This window comes from Protopterus annectens, chromosome 9.part0, assembly GCF_019279795.1.
Source record: "Protopterus annectens isolate FY-2018-M chromosome 9.part0, PAN1.0, whole genome shotgun sequence".
NCBI classification, from domain to species: domain Eukaryota; kingdom Metazoa; phylum Chordata; order Ceratodontiformes; family Protopteridae; genus Protopterus; species Protopterus annectens.
The window spans coordinates 870,828,376-870,849,172 of NC_056743.1; the positions used below are offsets into that span (position 1 = coordinate 870,828,376).

Genomic DNA, 20,797 nt, shown 5'->3' on the forward strand with positions numbered 1-20,797 from the left:
CTTGTCCGGGATGGAGGTTTTTTTTTTGATTGTGGCCCAAACGTTTTGCGGATTTCTTTGGTGTTTCAGTTGTAAATCGGTGTAGTAATTTTTTCTATCTAGTTTAATTTGGTGTTTGGCCTTATTCCTGATTTGTTGATATGCTACGTGATTAGACTGAGTTTTGTTAGAATGCCATAAGGCACAAGTTTTGTCTTTTAGCTTAAGGAAGATTCTTAATTCGTTAAACAGAATTAAATTTTCCATATCAGTGTTTTAAAAATAAATTCACAAATCTGGGCATAATTCCATACATTACCAGCTGGATATCCAATTGGTTCATGAGCAAGACACATGTGGTTAAAGTGGGTGAATCCAGATCCAGCAAGAGGCCAGTTACTAGTGGTGTGCCACAGGACCACTCCTGTTCAGAATATACTTCTCTGAAGTTAAGGCTAATGTGGAAGGCCTCTGGATGACAACATTTGCTGATGCCTGCAAGCTAGGGGCAAACATCGAATCCCCCAATAATGTAGATATCCATTAGGAAGTTCTAGATCAGAGAAATGATTGGTGCCAAAACCATGGTTTAAAACTACATGTGAAAAAAATGCATTGTCATGCAACTTCAATAGCACGGCCCTAAGAGAAGACTCAGAGGTGAGAGATATGGCATCCAGATCCAAGAAAATTATTGTCCCGCTGTACTCAGCCCTCAGTAGACCAATAATCGAGTACAATGAGCCATTTGGCATGTATTTGACCAGGCACTTACAGCAGCTGGAGTGACCTCAGAGGTTCCTCACAAAGAAAATACATGGTGTAAACAACATTTTCTATATGCATAGACTAAAAGCTGTATCCCTTTACTCTGCCTCCTATCGACTATTGGGGGATAACCTATGACTGACCTACAAGGCCCTCACAAATCCAGCCCTAATGGAGCTGCCACACATCTGCAAGTCAAACAGTATGAGGGTTACCTGATTTAGGGATCTAAACTTAGTCAGCAACTGAAACAAAACATGCTGGAGAGACAGATATGTGTCTCAGAGATTGCCCCTTCTTTGGAACAGGCTTCCTTACTCATATTAAGTACCGCTCTTCCCTGGGTTTCTTGAAACGCAATTTGGATCAATGGATGGGGAATTTGAAACTCACACCTGAGGTACTGCTTTTGTCCCTTACGGACAGGGGCAATCTGTAAGATACTCAATACACAGACAGAAATTGATGCCATCTTCTTGCTTCTGGGGGCTATATATTGGGTAAAATCAATTTATATTGCCTATGCTTGTAAAGGCTCTTAAGCCATTAACCTAGTAATCTCCAATGAACCTATGAACCTATGAAAAATGTTAAGGAACATATTCAGAAATCAGTCCAGAGTCTACCATTCCTTTCTTTAATCTGGTTCTGTATGGTATTTTCCTTCTCTTATATACTGCCAACTTCTACTCTCCCTTGAGAGAATATCATAAAAAGGCATATTTTCCCACTTTGTTTAATGTCAACATAAATCATCTTATGGACTTATATGGGACAGACTCATTGACACTCAACATGCCACAGACAGCCTGCCTGCCACATTCCACAATGACAGTAAGAAGGTGCTAAGGCTGGCAGAGGCAGTTACTACTTTGACTTAGTGTGCAGTTACATGTACCTTATTTTGTTGTATATGGACTACTGCATCGTGTACCGTCACAAAAATCTGTTCAGGACTCAAGTGATTCATAATGCCACTGCTTGTCAAAGTTCTCATGATGTTATCTGAAATAAAAAAGAGGGCGATAGAGAATTTTAATGCATACCGACATCTTGTGGATCCTGTGTAGAGCAAATGTGAAAGTACCAAGGTACCACTTTGATCCATGTGATATGTATCATACTTAAAATAACCAAATAACCAGTCTCTTAATAGTACTGAACTTCCTGTTGTCATCTTCCAGACTACTATGACTTGCTTTTAATTACAAAACTCTTTTTGTGCATGTGTATGTGCATGCATGTTTACACACATACATATATAGGTAGCTGTACTCTATAAATCTGAGTTGAATGTCACCATAGATGTAATACAACCTCCTCAGATTAATAACTCTGAGATTCTTGCCACCAAATTGCAACTTAATAAAAATAAATGCATTAATATCATCTGTATGTACATTCCCCCAGGTAACAATATATCTACATTTGAAGATATCCTGCACTGGTTATCATGTCACTACCCCCAAGAAACCCTACTACTTGGAGACTTTAACACAGACTGGGGCACCTGTTCCTTAGAATCCCCAACCACCCATATTAACCTGCATGCATTTACACAAATCATATCCACTCCTACCAGGATAGGTAAACCCATCCAAAAAGAAAGTATACTTGACTGGGTACTCATAAACAGTCACCCCAACTGTACACCTCTGGTACCCTCCTTAATGGCCTAAGCAATCACCTTCTCACATATGTAATTAAGCACAAAACCATTAATTCCCAACACCCTTACTCAGAAAGGTTAGAAACAATAAAAACTTTGACCCTGCCAAATTCCAACAAGAACTCAACTCATGTAATTGGTCTATTCTAAAACCTCCCCTTAGAGGAAGCAGTAGCATACTTTAACAACAAATTCCTTGAGATCCTTGATTTGCATGCACCTGTTCGTTCAAAGAGAACCAAGGCAAAAACTGCACCATGGCTTTCTATAGAGACTAAACTCAAAATTACCCTTAGAAACAAAGCATGGGCTTTATGGCATTCTTCTAAAGACCCTCAAGATCACATTAAATACAGGCAATCCAGGAACGAAACCAAAAAATAAATTTTACAAGACAAAAAACAATACTACTGTAATTTACAGACAGTAAATCAAAATAACCCTCAGAAGTTTTGGGCAGGTTTAAATAATCTACTACATCCTGGACAAATTTCAACCCCAATCCCTGCTGCTACTATTGACAAAACCCCTGAAGATGTTTCTGATAGTTTTAACCAATTCTTTACTGAGACAATTCAAGCCATAGCTAGCCAACTACCTCCTAGCTCCCCTGGTCCTGAAAGTAGCACCCCTAGAAACCTACTTGCGTTCAGCTTCCAACCAGTCGCCACTTCACTTATCCGTACCTTGATCAAAAAATTAAAACCCACTACACTTTCTGCTGATCAACTCCCTGCCGAGTACCTACAAAAATCAGCTGATGCTATTGCTTACCCCGTCTCAATACTAATCAATCGAACCATAGTAGAAGCTAAAATTCCCACCATCTGGAAAATATCCTATGTAATCCCACTTCACAAAGGAGGCAGCTCTACTGAATTCTCCAATTATAGGCCAATAGCTATACTCTCTCCACTTGCAAAGATTATGGAAAAATGTATTCATAGACAATTCATGTACCACCTAATCCAAAATCGCCTTATGGCAGACACTCAGCATGGCTTCCGTCCTCATCACAGCACTACTTCAGCCCTCCTAGCCTTTACTAACACCATAAACCATAATCGCAACAATAATTATATATCCTCAGCCCTCTTTTTGGATCTTTCCAAGGCATTCGATATGGTTGATCACCAACTTTTAATCCACACCCTGCAAACATTCTGTCTAGATACTGGAGCCCTCCAATGGTTTCAATCCTACCTGAATGGTCGACAGCAGGCTGTCCTCTGGCAGAACAAACTCTCTAACCTTCTACCTAACACCCTCGGAGTACCACAAGGCTCTATACTAGGGCCCTTGCTGTTCTCCATCTTCATTAACGACCTTTATACTGTCATCCCAAAAGTCAGCTGTATCCAATATGCTGATGACTCTACTCTGATTTGCTCAGCCACATCTCCAGTAGAGTTATGGTCAGCTACCCAGACCACCTTTAATACAATAGAAAACTGGCTTTCTGAACATCGTCTGATCCTAAATCCCAAAAAACTAAAATGCTGTTATTTTCACCAACACGTAGGGTCTACCGCTTTCACCTTTACCATAAAATCAAATGATGGCACAATAATCTCCCCTGACCCATCTACAAAACTATTAGGTGTCATCATAGACAATAATCTCAAATTTGACCTACATGTTAACCAAACTATCAAAACCATCAATAAAAACTAGGGTCACTTTACAGAATAAAAGCCTTCCTAACCCCTCCAGCTAAAATTGCCATAGCTCGCTCTCACCTTCTTTCAACCCTTCTGTATGCATTCCCTCTACTCTTGAATTTGAACAAGACTGTCCTTAACAAACTCTCAATTTGCTACAACCACATTGCCAGGTTTGCCACTGGGCTGCCTTTTAGGACACATCATTGCATCAATCTAAATCAGCTTGGTTGGCTTGAACTACCTAGCCTAATCCAGTATAACCAACTGATTATGGCCTATAAAATCCTCTATAATCCGGACAATACTCCTGCACTTAAAAATATTATCACCCCCTATAACAATCCTAGACCGCTTCGATCCTCTAACAAACTACTAATTCAGACTAGCAAAATTAATAACACAGCCGGTGATTCTCTCTTTGCAAACTCTGTAAGTAGATCCTGGAACTCACTTTCAGCTGATATTACCTTACTTTCCACCTTAGGTCAGTTTAAAACTAGACTCAAACAACATTTGTCACTTAACTGGCTATGTCAATGTATCAAGCCTGGCTAACTCGAATGTGTAAAAATCTGTTAACCAGTTTACTGTGTAATTTAATTTAATCCTGACTTGTGCTCAGGACTAACTTTAACCTGTGGAACTTGTTTAACTTGCTTACTTATATAATCTCTGTAAATAATCTGTTTGTAATATGTAATGCTGGTATTATGTAATGCTGTATCTGCTTACCCTTGGAGCTTTTCTCCCCGGGCCTCCGCTGAAAATGGACATGCATCCAGTCGGACTATCCAGGTCAACAAATGTAAAATAAATAAATAAAATAAATATATATATATATATATATATATATATATATATATATATATATATGAATATATATATATATATATATATATATATATATATATACACACACATATATATATATATATATATATATATACAGGTGTTTGTGTGTGTGTGCGTGTATATATATATATATATATATATATATATATACACATACATACACACACACACACACGGTCATAGGTTGAATACTGATATGTGTGTGTGTGTGTGTGTGTGTGTGTATATATATATATATATATATATATATATATATATATATATATATATATATATATATATATATATATATACACACACTCATACACACACACACACAAAAACAGACCGCATAATTATAATTTGTCTGAAGAATAGTGGTACTGTTACGGGAAGGGTGTTTAGCACCCTAATATGTATGTTGGCCGTCATTGGAGATGAGTGACTATATATTGTTTGATACTATTTGAAACTTATTAGTGTGATATTTATTTATTTTTTTTGTGTGTGCCTCTTCCAGACTTATACATATTCTGTTTGGGTGCTACTTGAGTTATAAGCATGGTGCTTAGAGGTTATTAATATTCTGATTGCTGAGGTTGACTGACTAGTAGGTGGCAAAGATGATTGTCAGATTTAATGTTTTATAATGGTCAGACTTGTTTGGGTTGGCCAATGACAGAGTACAATATCTGATTTTTCAGCACTGAGTTGTCATAGTATAGAGAGCAGGTATGTTTATCCAAGTGATGATGGAGGGTTTTAGAGTGTTTAGTGGCAAATAGTAAACAAGATGAAGATGCCGATAGTTAATTGTACAAGATCCAATGACAAGTGCATTATTTTGATGATGTGAATTTAGCAATTGTCTCATACTTACTGACAACAACTTGATCCTTAAAGAAGCAAACACAGCATGTGAGAGGTGAACTTACACAGTGACACTGGAAGCTAAACTCTCACATACAAGCACACATCAGTTTGTCAAGACCACGCACACAACACCCACCTCACATAGCACACAACACATACATAGACTAATGTACGCCGAGGCACTTAGAAGCAATCTTCCTAAACAACAAAGATCACCTAGACTGCCCATTGTCAAAGCTATGCCTCAGCAATCCCAACAGTACTCAGAAAAAACAACACTTAACACCACACATACTGTCAATCTCAGTGGAGCCCCAAACACTAAGCCCCTAAGACAAGAAAATATACTTCCCAGGACTCTTGTTACAGGGGGTCTCCATTGTAAGACATACTGATGCCCCTCTAACCAGGCTGAACAAGGAGAAGATAATGGTTAGCTGCTTATCTGGAGCGCCAGGATCCACCAAATCACACACACACACACACACTCATGTCATTATGGTTAGCTGCTTATCTGGAGCACCAGGATCCACCAAAACACGCATGCACATGAGCAGCAGAATGATTCCATCATAGCTCATGTATTTATTTATTTGTTTATGTATGTATGTATGTATGTATGTATGTCTGTTTACTAGGGAAAGACGGACTGGGTAATGCCCATTTTTTGTGATGATCCAGGGAGAAAAGCTCCATTTGTTTACAATACCTTATTATTTTCTATTCATGTAGGTGTAAATGATCTGAGATATACCTCCCTGGACTATATGAAGAGAGACATTCTGTAACTTTCAGACTATATGTCTCAGGTTGCTATCAGCCTAGCACTGAGCAGCATATTACAATCACTGAGGATGATGCCACAATATGAGCAAAAAATGATTGGTTTCAACAACTGGCTGTCTTTCTGATGTCATTCTAAGAGAATCCAGTACTTGTCAGCTTGGAGAAGATGGTTAACAGACCACATTGCTTTGCCAAGGATGGTCTGCACCTTTCCCCTCTAGGCTTTCGAATACTAGTTAAAACCTTAGCTGCTCCCATAGTACATTTTTAGGCAATGCCAAAGTGACAAACCTACCAACACAGCAAAATCAACACAGCTGAACCTGTAGCTGTTACTGCTTAATGCTAGGAGCCTAAATAAAAAAACTACATTCCCCTCCAAGCCCTCCTCATACTCGAGAATATAAGCATTTCTCTGAGACATGATTTAAAGCAGCAGACAGTACCCTGGCAGTGCAAGGTTTCAATGTCTTCCACACTTTTAGACCAATAGCTGCACAGACAAGGGCTAAAGGTGGAGGTGTCTCAATATATATCAATAACAAACATACCTCTAGGATGGTCAAACACGATGACAAGCTTGAGTTCCTCCACATGCAGATCACCATAGACAAAATCCTGTACCATACCTTAGCCAGCTATGGGTCACCTTCCATGTCCCAAGAAGTTCAGAATGCATACTTGGATCATCTGGAGACACTTACCATCCAGCCTAACACCCTGCTCATGGGAAACATTAATTACTCCTCTATAGACTGGGAATCCTACACTGCTTCAAATCTACAGGCACAGAGTTTCTTAGACTTCATAAATACAAACAATTTTGACCAAACATTGAATACTCCTACTACAGACTCCAACATACTGGACCTCGTGCTCATAAATGTGGGAGAATGCTGCACTGCACCCCCCACCAATGTCTCGTCCTCCCTGGTAAGGTGTGACTATAAAGCTGTCTTCTTTGAAATCAAAATCAACTCCATAATCTCATTAAAACTAGTAACACAAGAACTATTCCAAGATTAATTACCTTTTATCAGATGATGGATTGTCAAAATTCAGTGCCCCTTCGAACCCTGAGAACACAGAAGCCTATGCTGAATTTCTCTCAGCAACTCTGTACAACCATGTCAATGGCTGCATAAAGGCTGTTCTACCTAACAGAAGTAAGCCCAGTACTAGCCCCAGAAACAAACTGCCCTGGTGGCATGCCAAATTAAACAAGGTGTACAACAAAAGGAAAAAAAATTGCAAAAATCAGGAAGAGTAACCACCATAAAAATAAAAACTCTCTCATCTAACTGAATAGGCAACTAGAGTATTAATTAGGTCAAGCAAAGCCAACTTTGAGGTTAAGACAGCAACCCAGGTTAAAGATAACAATAAGACCTTCTACAATTATGTCAGAAACCTTAAGAGGAGCACACAGTAATGTGCTGAACTGGTAGTTAACAGTCCCACAGTCACCAAGCCTGGTGAGATAGTGAACTTGTTAGCAGACAAATTCAGTTCCAACTTTACCCCCACTACCATCCCCCAAAACTATTCTCAAACATAAGCCGTCCAGTTATAACTAGGGAGTGTGTACTTGCTGCCCTTGCTAAAGCCAAGAACATGGCCTCAACAGGCACCAATAACATCCCAGGATGCCTCCTGAACAGTGTAAAATGCAAGTTATCAGGATCCTTGCAGTCATTTTTTTAACTATAGTCTTAAAACAGGCTTTGTGCCATGTGAATGGAGAACTGCATCAGTCATCCACCTTCATAAGGGAGGACCTTCAAAAGATCCTGGAAATTACAGACCCAGTAGTCTTAGTCTTATTTGCAAAGCCTTGGAAAAGAGTATCATGGAAATTATCAGAAAAGACATAGGAAACCCCCAGACACTGGAGCCATCCCAATCTGGCTTTGTCAAAGGAAGGTTAACCTTACTGAATCTGGTGGACTTCTTTGAAAAGGTCACTAAAACAATGGATGAGTGGAAAACTGTCCATACTGCCTACCTAGATATGGCTAAGGCATTTGATACAATGGGTCTATATCACATTATCGAAATTCCAAAATGTCAAACACCATAAGCTCGACCTTGGAATCTCGAAATGTGATATACTCGAACGCTCAGAACAACAATTTTTTTCCAAGGGAAAGAATTTGCTGTTCCCAAAATACACACACACAGCATAAGCACACCAAAATACATAATCCACACATACACACTTCACAGAACCCTACACTAAACCATACATACACTACTAGCTATCCACTTACCTTAACCCAACCCTAACCCTAAGGCCCTAACTAACGCACACTCATCTTACTCGCTTCCTAACCCTAACGTCACTAACTAACGCACACTCATCTTACCTGCTCCCTAACCCTAAGGTCCCTAACTAACGCACACTCACCTTACCTGCTCCCTAACCCTAAGGTCCCTAATTATCGCACACTCACCTTACCCGCTTCCTAACCCTAAGGTCCCTAACTATCGCACACTCACCTTACCTGCTCTCTAACCCTAAGGTCCCTAACTATCGCACACTCACCTTACCCACTCCCTAACCCTAAGGTCCCTAAGTATCGCACACTCACCTTACCCTTTCCCTATCCCTAAGGTCCCGAACTATCACACACTCACCTTACCTCAGTCCGTTCGCACACTTACCTTAACCCGGTCTGTCACCTTCGCACCACAGTCGAGGAAATAGCGAAGCCGCAGAAACGGTCCACCGAATACTTTCCCTAGGAAAATATTCGGTGTTCTGCAGCTTTGCTATTTCAACTGTTCGCTGAATAGGGGTCAATATTATAACATTAGAAGTTAAGACTTCGATGTTATTATATAGACCCGATACAATACCCCTCTTGGGCATTATCAGCAAACTTATGGAGCTAGGTATGAACCCCCTTATAAAATGCTGGATGGTTAGCTGGCTCACTGATAGGACCCAGGAGGTTAGAACTAGGGAGATCACTTCCACAAAGAGGCCAGTCACCAGTGGAGTCCCCCAGGCTGTGTGCTTGGCCCACTCCTCCTTGGCATTTACATTTCAGATGTCAAAGCCAAAGTCATAGGCCTCTGGCTAACCAATTTTTACAGATGACTGCAAACTGGGAGCAGTCACTTAATCCCCCCAATATGAGAAAACCCTTCATGAGGGTCTAACACAGATAAACAATTGGCGTCAAAGCCATGGCTTAAAACTTAATACCAAGAAATGCATTATAGTACCTTTTGGTGAGCGGCCACCATGGATAACTATGTCATAAATAAAACCACCCTAAAAGTTGATTCGCTAGTCAGGGATATGGGAACTCATGTAGATAGTAACCTAGCCATCAACCAGCATGTGCCAAGTAAGAAAATCCTTGTATGTTGCTCATATTATTACATATTATAAGCAAGGGCATGGCATCTAGCTCCAGACGGCTCATCATACCACTGTACTCAGCCTTCATCAGACCTGTCACAGCTGTAATGCCCCCCTTCAGTATGTACCTGACCAGACACATGCAGCAACTGGAATGTCTACAGAAGTTTCTTACCAAAAGAATACAGCGAGTAAGCACAATGTCCAATGCTGATCACCTCAAAGCCTTGTCTCTTTATTCACTATCATATCTTCGAAGAGGTGATCTTTGCCTGACATACAAGGCATCCCTGGATCCTGTTTTGATGAAGCTTTTGCACATCCACAAAAGAAATAGCATCAGAACTACTAGATTAAAAGACCTAAATTTTGCTTGCAACATAAATAGGAAATGTTGGAGACAGACACATTTCTCAGGGAATTCCCATTCTCAGGAACGAGATCCCCATCCATGTGAAGCAGAGTTCCTGCCTATCCTATTTAAGCACAACTTGGACCAATGGATAGGTAATCAGAAACTTACTCCTGGTCTGGCACCTATGTCTCTGATGGACAGAGACAATCAGTAAATCACCCCATATATAAATCAAATTTATATGTCACATTTGGATTGCATGGCTAGGCTTATAAGAGACCTAGTGATTGTTAGCCTAGTATACACCTATGAACCTATTTGGGGGCACTGCTACTTGCGTACATCAATTGTATGATTACATTATATGATGAGAAACAGTTGATTTATTGAAGTACTTTTAATTTTAATCTTGAAAGTTGAGGTACAGGCAGGGTAGATGGTTTTAGATAATTAGGGAGTAAGTTTTAGTTAACTTATCCTTGGCTACATCTATTTTATTGTCTGATGTATTCTTTGGTATCTTTTAATATTTCATCAGGTGAAGGAATTATATCTGAATATAGGCAATGTTTGTAATATTAGAGATATTAAGGATCAAGTTTGTCTTCATTTGTTTCAAGAAATTGCAAATCATAACTGGTGTTGGATTAGTACTGTGAACTTTCACTACTGAGTTATCACTTATGTTGTGTAAATGAGTGCAACTGAATCAAGATGTTATTGCAACTGGTAATTTCTTTTCAACATTTATGGTTTAACAAAAGTGCCTGCTAAGAAAAAAGTTACTTCACTGGAAGCCTAATGTCTATCATGCCTTATACCACTTTACTTATGACTGTAAAATGGAAGTAAGAAAGGCTTATGGTGCTAGTGACCTGCTGCATTATAAGACTTGGTTCTGTAAATCATTTTAATTTGGAATGCCTTCTCTGCTGAGTTTTTGAGTCCTTTCTGCTTCTATGTGGATTTTTAGCTAGTGTTTCTAGTTTCCTATCACATTCCAAAGACATTCAAGTAAGTAAGCTTCTGACACTTACATTTCCTTTAGGTATATGTCAGTTTGTATACATCCTACAGTGCTTAATTTCCTAGTGACTCAGACATTGATACAGCTGACAATACAAGTGGATGGATTGATTAGAAGATGCTCCATTATTTATAGCATACTCTTGGCAATTTAAGGCTGCATCAAGACATTTCTGGGCTAGAGATACAAGTTTAAAACTCACTTAACAAATATTTTACAATATGTTGTCATTGCTCTCTCACAGTGCATAGCTCTCCGGATTGGGCCCCACTGGGCAATTTTCACTATGGAGTTAACAGTTCATCCTTGTATCCATAATTTTTGTCAGGGTCAGGGTCATTGGTTTTCTTTCACAGTGCAAAGATAGACTGGTAGGGAAATGGAAGTGTTAAAATTCCCTGGGGTGTGTGTATGTAATGTACATAAGAATATTCTGTGGTGGACTGGCTTCTTTTCCAGGACTGCATCTCCACAAACCTAAACTGAATAAACTGAACATTAAAAATAGATGGATGGATGGTCATTACATAATTTTCCTTGTTTCAATATTGTCATTTGCTAATTAATTACAAACATGACTCTAAGTTAATAAAATTGTTATTAAATTGTCAAAAGGAGTGATTTATACTTCTGACTTCCCTTCCCCAGGTCTCAGTGCTGGAATGGGGGAAGACATGAAAAAATGTTTGTCTAGGTAGCTAATACCCGTGATCACTGATGATGAAAGACCATGCAAGGGACAATTCAATTAATTCAAATAGTGCAAAATGAGGTAAAGAAAAGTTATACTTACTGTTACAATGTGCTAGGTATACACATATTCCACACTTATGGCACTCTATGCACATCTGTAAGATATAATAGTTTGAAAATATAGGGTTAGCATTACAAGATTTTCCTTGTATTTCTGTACATTTCTGAGATGGCTCACATGATACTAATAAACATTCATACTATACAGTGGTAACATATGAGCTAAAACTCTTAGCAGTAGTAATTATTCCAGTACGTGTATGACGTAACTGCTTGCAAGCTATGTATTTAATCACTACTGGTTAACATCTTTACAATATATTTATTCTCTTTCATTAAATGAAGTTAAGAGAGACAGCAAAATACATCATGAGAGATACGTAACTTATATTCAAATGCTTTTAAGAGGCCTTGAAGAAAATCCTTGATCAAGATAAGTGACGTCTCACTAGTGCTATGTAAAGGCCTCCATTAAGAAAAGGAAAAAATGGATGAGGGCAAAACAGTGCATACTGCATATCTAGACCTTGCAAATGTGTTCAACACCTTCCCACACTTGGGTATCATACATAAACTCTCCCAGCTAAATGCTAGACCATATGTAACTTATTCACTAGCAAACTGGATCATGTATAGAACTTAGGAAGTTATGGTGAACAGCTAAACCTCATCAAAAAGACCTGTCACTAATGGTATATCCCAGTGTCCAGTCCTTGGGCCACTCCTCTTTGGGATTTACTTATTCGAGGTCAAAGCTAATGTTAAGGGTATGTGGCTGGCCAAGTTTGCACTAAGAGGGCCTGTTATAAACAAATAGGTGGTGACAAAACCATGGACTAAAATTCCAAGAAGTGTATAATTGTATCCCTTGGCAAACATGACCCCCCCCCCACATGTAACCATCACATTGACAACACACCCCTGAAAATTGTTCCCATAATTAATGATCTGGGAACCTATCTGACAATGAACTGTCCTTTGATCACCATGTAGCCACTGTTGTAAGAAAGGCCTTTCCATTGCACAGCTTATATCAAAAGGTGTTGTGGTCAGAGCCAGGGATGTAATTGTTCTACTGTACTCAGCACTCTTGCTGAATATTGAGCATAATACTATTTTCAGTACGTACCTGCTCAAACACTTATCACAACTGGAATGACCACAAAGCCTTCTCAGTCAAAAAAAGAAAGTCAAGGGCTTAAATCATAAAACCTATGCAGGCTATCTCAAAGTCGTGTCCCTCTTCTCGTTATTATACAAGCTACTGAGAGGCAACTTCAGCCTTGGGTATAGAGCAACAGACCCTGTTCTTTCAGACCTGCTACATAGAAATGTGAGATAGTCCTAGATAACAGTTGTATTTAGTGACCAGACAGCTGAAGATACTGATAACATTTATTCCAGAAATAAAATATTTGAAATACTTGACTTTTGAAATCCAGCCAAAGTTATCTAAATTCTATTTATTTTATTCCTGTTTATTTAACTTAACTAATTTATTGATTGGTAGGACACACTGAAGAGGCCCTTTTTCTGGACAAATCTAAACAGCTGCCAACTGCAGCATTAAGTCTTGCAAACAGATTACAAACAGAAAATGAACAACCATATTATACACAAAGTAAGGCAGTCTGTAAATTTACATCTATCACATATAGGTGTTACATTAGGTGACAACATTAAGCTGTGTACATACAATGTCAACATAAGAATAATTGGGTTAAACTTTACATGTAAGCTTACTATGAGGAGTAAACTTGTTTGGAGGGAGCTGCAGTATGGGTAATGAAAAAGCTGTAGGATTTATTTTTTAAACGTAAAAGAGCCTTCACATTGGAAACATAAGTGTAACCTGTAAATGCCAGATGGAAGTGAGTTCCATCAATGAGAAAAAAACAGTGGAAAATGCTTATCACTTGCTGAAAGTCAATTACTTGCCCCTTGCAGGTCAATTGCTCCTGTACATTAAATTTTCCACAGAGTGATCATCTGGTGACTATGTCAGACAGACGCTTATAAATTTATCTGTGCAAGAGGTTACCAATGGTATAGAGCCGGAAAAGGGAAACTATTTTCCCTTGCAGGGAAAACAGGGCAAACATTTGGTAGTAGGAATGCCACACTGGCTCCAACTTTAGCCAACTTTATGATTGTCTAACTTCTGGAATGAAGAATACACAGCACTTCTGAAAAAAGCTCTGTGTGTGTGTGTGTGTGTGTGTGTGTGTGTGTGTGTGTGTGTGTGTGTGTGTGTGTGTGTGTGTGTGCTGGAGGGTCGGGTGAGTGGTTTGCTGCGGCTGTTGTGAGGTAAGCCTCTGAGGTGATTACTGATCTCACAGAGTAAGCTAAGTTTCTCTAAGTTTGACAACTGATTGGGTATTGTAAGCCATGCACAGAACCTAAACATGAATGCGTAACTACCTTTACAGCTACCTGAGATTATGTCAAGAAAAGGATGAAGAATAATCGGCTTTATCTAGGCTACTTGTTACCAGAATGAAATATCATTGTACTGGACTCATTTGGGAAACATCTGCTCTATTGTAGCTTAAAGATCAGTAATAACAGAGGAAGGGAGAGGAGAACTGGTGTGGGACATTATCTATATACTAGATAAATGTTTTCTTGACACATTAAAGCTATATATCATTTATAGATGTAGAAAAATAGCAAGGCACCCTGCTGAGAACCCTGTAGAAGTCTTGTTGACATACATACAGGCAATGTAAAGTGTCTTGATATGTCCAGATACTTAAAAAAGATAATGCAACTGCAATTTTAAGCTCCATGCCCACCCCAAGCAAAAAAAGAAAGCTGCTTTGCCTGTTAGATGAAACAAGTATTACTCAAGGTATGAGGACACATACTGCATTCTCTTAGACCTTGACTAACAGAACATCAACAATCAGAACTGCTTTTTCTGCCCACTTGTTTGTAACAACTTCCTTTCATTGTGAAATGTAGCACCTTTACCAGGGATGTGTTCATTATGAATACATTAGGGATTACTCTAACCTCAACAACAATGCAATCTTTATCCATTTTACAGGTAATCTATGAAGAAAAACTGACCAGTAGAACCTGGGATGGGACCACTCGTCTGCTGAAAGGGCATATGGTGGTGTTCATCCAGTGGGACAGCAGTACATTTACCCCTCCATAAGTCAGAAAATGTCCAAACTGAGTCCTTCAATGTTTGTAAAATGAGCAACAGAAGCTGTAGTGCAGTGTTGTAGACAAACATAAGTAAAACGGCAATCTATGAAAAAGAAAAATTTCTCAATAAGTTAATTGCGGCTGCTTTATCAGAAGAGATGTGCGAGCTATGAAAAAGAAATTAGTTTTCTAAAACGTAAGGGGCTGCTGTTTTGACAGAAGAGATGATTTCATGCCAGGAAAAGTGTATGCCTCAACTGTGTTCAGAACTGCAAGTAATGTGATTTGCTAAGTTATAAGCTTCTAAACATGTTTTTCAGGATACAAGCTCATATAACCATATACTTGCTACTGAAACTGGCCTGTGTAGTTGTAGGTTGCTGAAGTTTGTAAAGTACTAATGCTCTACAATGCTGGATTTTTTTTGATCTTACTTAAGTGCCTATAGATTTATAATGTGATCTGTTAAGGATAACAATAAAGACCTAAATCTACCAATTCATCAATTGCCGTAGAGCAAACTTCGGTGCCTCTTTTTTCTTCCCTCTCCCTCTGCTGTCAAATTTAATACAAAATAATGTATACCAATACCCTCATAGTGGGTGGTGGGGTGGAGGTTGACAAAACCCTTTTGCAGTTTAATCACAGATAAGATACATTGTGTGAGGGACCTTGCCTTCAGTGCATGCCGTATCCCCAGGTCACTACAAATAACTACAAAATGCAGAACCTGGTGCAACAGAGAGCTTTCAGGACGAGGAGGTTCTGTTATTATTGCATAGTTAGCTAATAATAACTTAAGACCTTAATCACAAAGGGATTGTTGTTTTGGTATTTCATTTATTTTGATTGAATGTCTACAGGTATGGTTCAGTAAAATGATATTCAAATGACTATAATCAAGTCTTTAGATCCTAACTAGGTAAAATAAAATCATTTTTGAATGGATCGACTGTTTTTCAAATGAATCAAAAAATACAAACAAATTGTGTGGCATACACTCTTCTCTGAACATTTGAAATACAAAATTCAAATAAAAAAGCACATCATCATATTTTAAAGACACAGAGATTGACATCCATTATAATACTGAAGGGAGACTTGGAAACTCAGAAATACTAGCCTATCAGCACAAACATGGAAAATGTCTCATAGACTTTACAATGTAAGTGAAACATCTGACGTTCGGGGGCATGGCCAAGATGGCAAACTGCTAACAGCAAAAAGTCTTAGCTCTGCTTTATTTTCTTTTTTTCTGACAGGATTTTATTATACAAACTTAAGAAAAACTTATTTTCTTATACATTTTGAGTCTTTTAAACAAACAGACGACTATCTGAAAGAAAAATCAAGTTTTTATAGTTTTTCTTTGATTTTGTTCCTGTCAGAAGTTTTATTAACTGTTGTGACAGAATGAGCTACTCAAAAGTGAACTCTCAAGACACCTCGGTTGAAAAGGAACTACAGTCTATAACGGGCAGTATCCAGGAGCTTTCTGATAAATTTGATAAACTTGAGATCTAAATGGATAATTTAAAAGAAGATTCCAAGAAACATACAGAAATGTTAAAAGAGATCATAAAACAACAATCTGTTCAGATCTCAGCAATAGAAGACACATTAAATGACCTGGATAGCAAAATGGCAGAAAGTGAGAATCACAAAGACTTCCTGTTAAAACAAAATACTTTGCTTGTGGAAAAAATAGACAACCTAGAAAGTAGATCTAGAAGAAATAATATTAGGATTTATGGAATACCAGACAAGGAAGAAGGAGATAATATGCTGTAGTTTTTAACTAACTGGATTCCTAAAATTCTAAATCTACCAGAAGTTCTCTCTTTTTGTATTGAGAGAGCCATTCTTCTTTGAAGAAAAATCCTCTGGTCCCCAGAGCTATTACTGTAAAATTTCTCTTCAGTCAAAACAAGGACTTGGTACTGAAGACTCCTTGGGCTAATTCTCCAATAAAAATAAATAACAAGACTATCAGCTTTGACAATGACTATACTGCACCGGTTATGACCAAAAGGAAAGCATTTATTCAATTCATAAAAGACTTAAAGAAGCTAATCATTAAAGCTCAACTAATTCTTCTAGTCAGAATTAGGATCTTTTTACCAGAAGGTCAGAAAACTTTTAATTCTCCAAAAGATGCAGTTGACTTTTCTTTGAAAAAGAAATGTTTTCATCAATCATAAAATACGGATTGGGCTCTTTTCAGCTTAAAGAGATAAGCAACAAGAAACGGCTGGTCTTTGAAGGACACAAATAGTTAAAAAGTTAAAGAAAAGTAATGTTGTTCTCATTTTCTATTTTGCCTAAATGGCTTTTTCACAAGCATTCAGTGTTGTGCACTATTACAGTTCATCATCAAATACAATGTAAAACAAACAGAAAAGTTTTATACTTTATTAAAATGCCTTTTCTATACTATGTGAAATAGTGTATATATATATATATATATATATATATATATATATATATATATATATATATATATATGTTATTATTACTATTACTTACAAGTCCCTTTAATATTTTATTTTAATTCTCTTTCTCTAACATTATTTTCAAACATATAGAGTAGTGTGTATGTGGTGCGGGGTGTGTATTGACAGTCTGAGATTGTGTGTGTGTGTGTGTGTGTGTGTGTGTGTGTGTGTGTGTGTGTGTGTGTGTGTGTGTGTGTGTGTGTATATATATATATATATATATATATATATATATATATATATATATATATATATATATATATATAGGCCTACCTACTTTGAAACATCTAAAACCTATAACATCTAATTTCATAACATTGAGACTAGAACATCTAAAACCCATAACATCAAATTTCATAACATCTAACAGTACAAATAACAAAAAAATAACAGCCCCTCCACATATGACGACACCAAACAACCAAACACACTTTTTACTACGTTGCCCCCCTGCGCCCCATGTGGGGTGCTCTGCCCTCACCCCCTGTAAATTAAATATACCAACTCCAAGATCACACTACAGTGGGAAAAAGTTAATTTCCTAACCCCACTGTATAAAGGCCCCCTGCAGAAATGTAGTAAAAAGTGCGTTTGGTAGTTTGGTGTCATTATATGTCATTATATGTGGAGGGGATATTTTCATGTGATTTGTACTGTTAGATGTTATGAAATTCGATGTTATGGGTTTTTGATGTTTTGGGTTTTAGATGTTCTGGTCTCAATGTTATGAAATTAGATGTTATGGGTTTTAGATGTTTCAAAGGGGACCTATATATATATATATATATATATATATATATATATATATATATATATATATACACACACACACACACACACACACACACACACACACATTACTATTATAAGTCTCTTCATTATTTTACTTAAATACTCTCAAACATTATTTTCTAACCTAAAGAGTAGTGTGTGCGTGTATGTGTGGGGTTACATTAACATGTTTAACCAATCCACTTAATTTATATATGCTTTCTATACATAATTTCATGTAAGCTAGTTTTTATTTTTGGTTATTCTAGCTGGTGAATGTGAGTATATGTAATAAGCTTTATGTGCAGTGGGTGTTGTGTTGAGTGGTTGTGGTTGCATGAAAATCATTTATAAACATTACTTCACTTTCTTTTAATAGGTTTAACTTGTGTGGTGTTTGTTCATTACTTGAACTCTTATTCAAAGAATTAGAGATGCCATTTACTCTTTTTTTTTTACAGCAACAGCTTCTTTTCAGTCCCTTTTCCCACCTAGTGTTAACTAAATTGCTTTAGAATATTTTTCCACATCCCTCAAGCTGTTTTTTAACTTATGAAAGTATAAATTACATGTTCAAGCTGCCTGTGCTGCAGGAAATACATTTTGAACTTTAACCCTCACTTACAGGACGTAAACTTTTATAATGTTAAAAAAAACAGCAGAAACACAAAAATAGGACATTTAAAATGAATCTAGTTCATTTTAAAACATATCTATGTAGATTTTATGCTCATTATCTTTTAAAAAATGGAATAATGAAAAGAAGAAAAGGAAAGAAGAATGCAGTGGAAAGAAGAGAAAGAAGACATCTGCAGACTTAAAGACATCTGGTACTAAGTTCTGTTTAGTGACATCTGGTGGTCATCCTAAATATAGCTCAATGAAAGTTGTATCCTTTATATAAGTATAGTGTAAATATATATATCATGCAGCAGACCATCACGGTACAAGGAATATGTCATTTATAGTGATGAAAATGCTTGTTTAGAACAATATTACTGGTAGGAATGTGTCATGAAAGAAGATAAAAAAACTAATACAACTTTAATAATAAAGAATTAGACAGTTACTGCTATGCAGAATACTTCTGATAAACAGAGAAGTACCTATTACAGTAATGGAATTTCCTCTAGAATATCTCTGGTTCTGTAACATGCTATCTGTTATATTGTACACACGAATAATTACAAAATGTCATACTGGATTTTTGATTATTCAGTTTAAACATTTTAGGACTTGGCATTGTGACTCCTGATATTTTAAAAGGTTACTTTCCTTAACCGATCCATTTTTGTCACTGACCTAATATATTATTTCATATCCACATTTCATTTATGCAAGTGCAAACCATTAACTTCTTTGCTAGAAATGTCTTATATTTCTGACATTTTCTAACTTTTGCATTGTTCAGGGGCTATCTGGTATTTTGTACCTGGGCTCCCTAGGAAGACATATTCTTCACAATAATAGATAGTTTCATTAAATAATATCTAATAAGTAAAATAACTAATCTGCCTCTTGCAACAGACAGTGGCATACCTAAAGGTTTAATCTCATAAAAAATATAATAAACACATAGACCATGGGTGATCCACAGATAATGGAAAACCTGAGATATAATACAAAGAGATAGTTAAGCATCAAGACTGTTGGTGGAATGCAGAATACTTACAAATGCATAGCATGAATGAAGCTGATAGCATAGTAAACAGAGAATGACACGTGCCATACATATCATCTGGCAGTGTGTTAAATTGTTGTTATAGAGAGCTATCAATCATCTGAAAATTGGGAAGATACAGATTGAGCATCTGTACTTAAGTAAATGATACTACATTGCAATTCTATATACAAAAGGATGTCCACATGAAAAAACACACTCAAATTGAAATACAAATTTTTACAGACCACACTTGTCTATTTTTAAGTAAGGGGTCTATAGATGTATTTACACAAGGTATAACCAGCTGCCTACAAAACCTAAATACCCCCATAACCATTTGGTATTACTTCAGTATACAGTTGTCCCAATGCTTTCCTTGAAATGCAATTGTGAAATCTAACACCTGATGTGATGCCCAAAAGAGCTGTGCAATGCAACAAAATTATAATGCTAAACACTGGGAACACTTCATTACTAAAATGCAAATGAAAACAAGCATGCAGGAAGCTAGCATATCTTATATGGAATAACATAAGGTTCACACCTCCACACACTGGATGCTATAAAATTGTGTTTTATATAAAAAGATTTATACAGATATTTGACTGGAAAATATTAAAATTAATTATAAACGTGT

At 37.2% G+C, this 20,797-nt stretch overlaps 1 protein-coding gene across 1 annotated transcript in view; it reads right to left on the minus strand.

Annotated features, from left to right (window-relative positions):
- The window catches only part of LOC122811624 (solute carrier family 26 member 10-like), a 443,093-nt gene that overhangs the window by 79,922 nt on the left and 342,374 nt on the right, over positions 1–20,797 (minus strand). The window contains exons 16-17 of the mRNA XM_044083596.1: positions 12,116–12,170; positions 1,646–1,752 (exon numbers count right to left, since the gene is read on the minus strand). Of these exons, the coding sequence (XP_043939531.1) occupies positions 1,646–1,752; positions 12,116–12,170 (162 nt within the window). The remainder of the gene's footprint in view (positions 1–1,645; positions 1,753–12,115; positions 12,171–20,797) is intronic.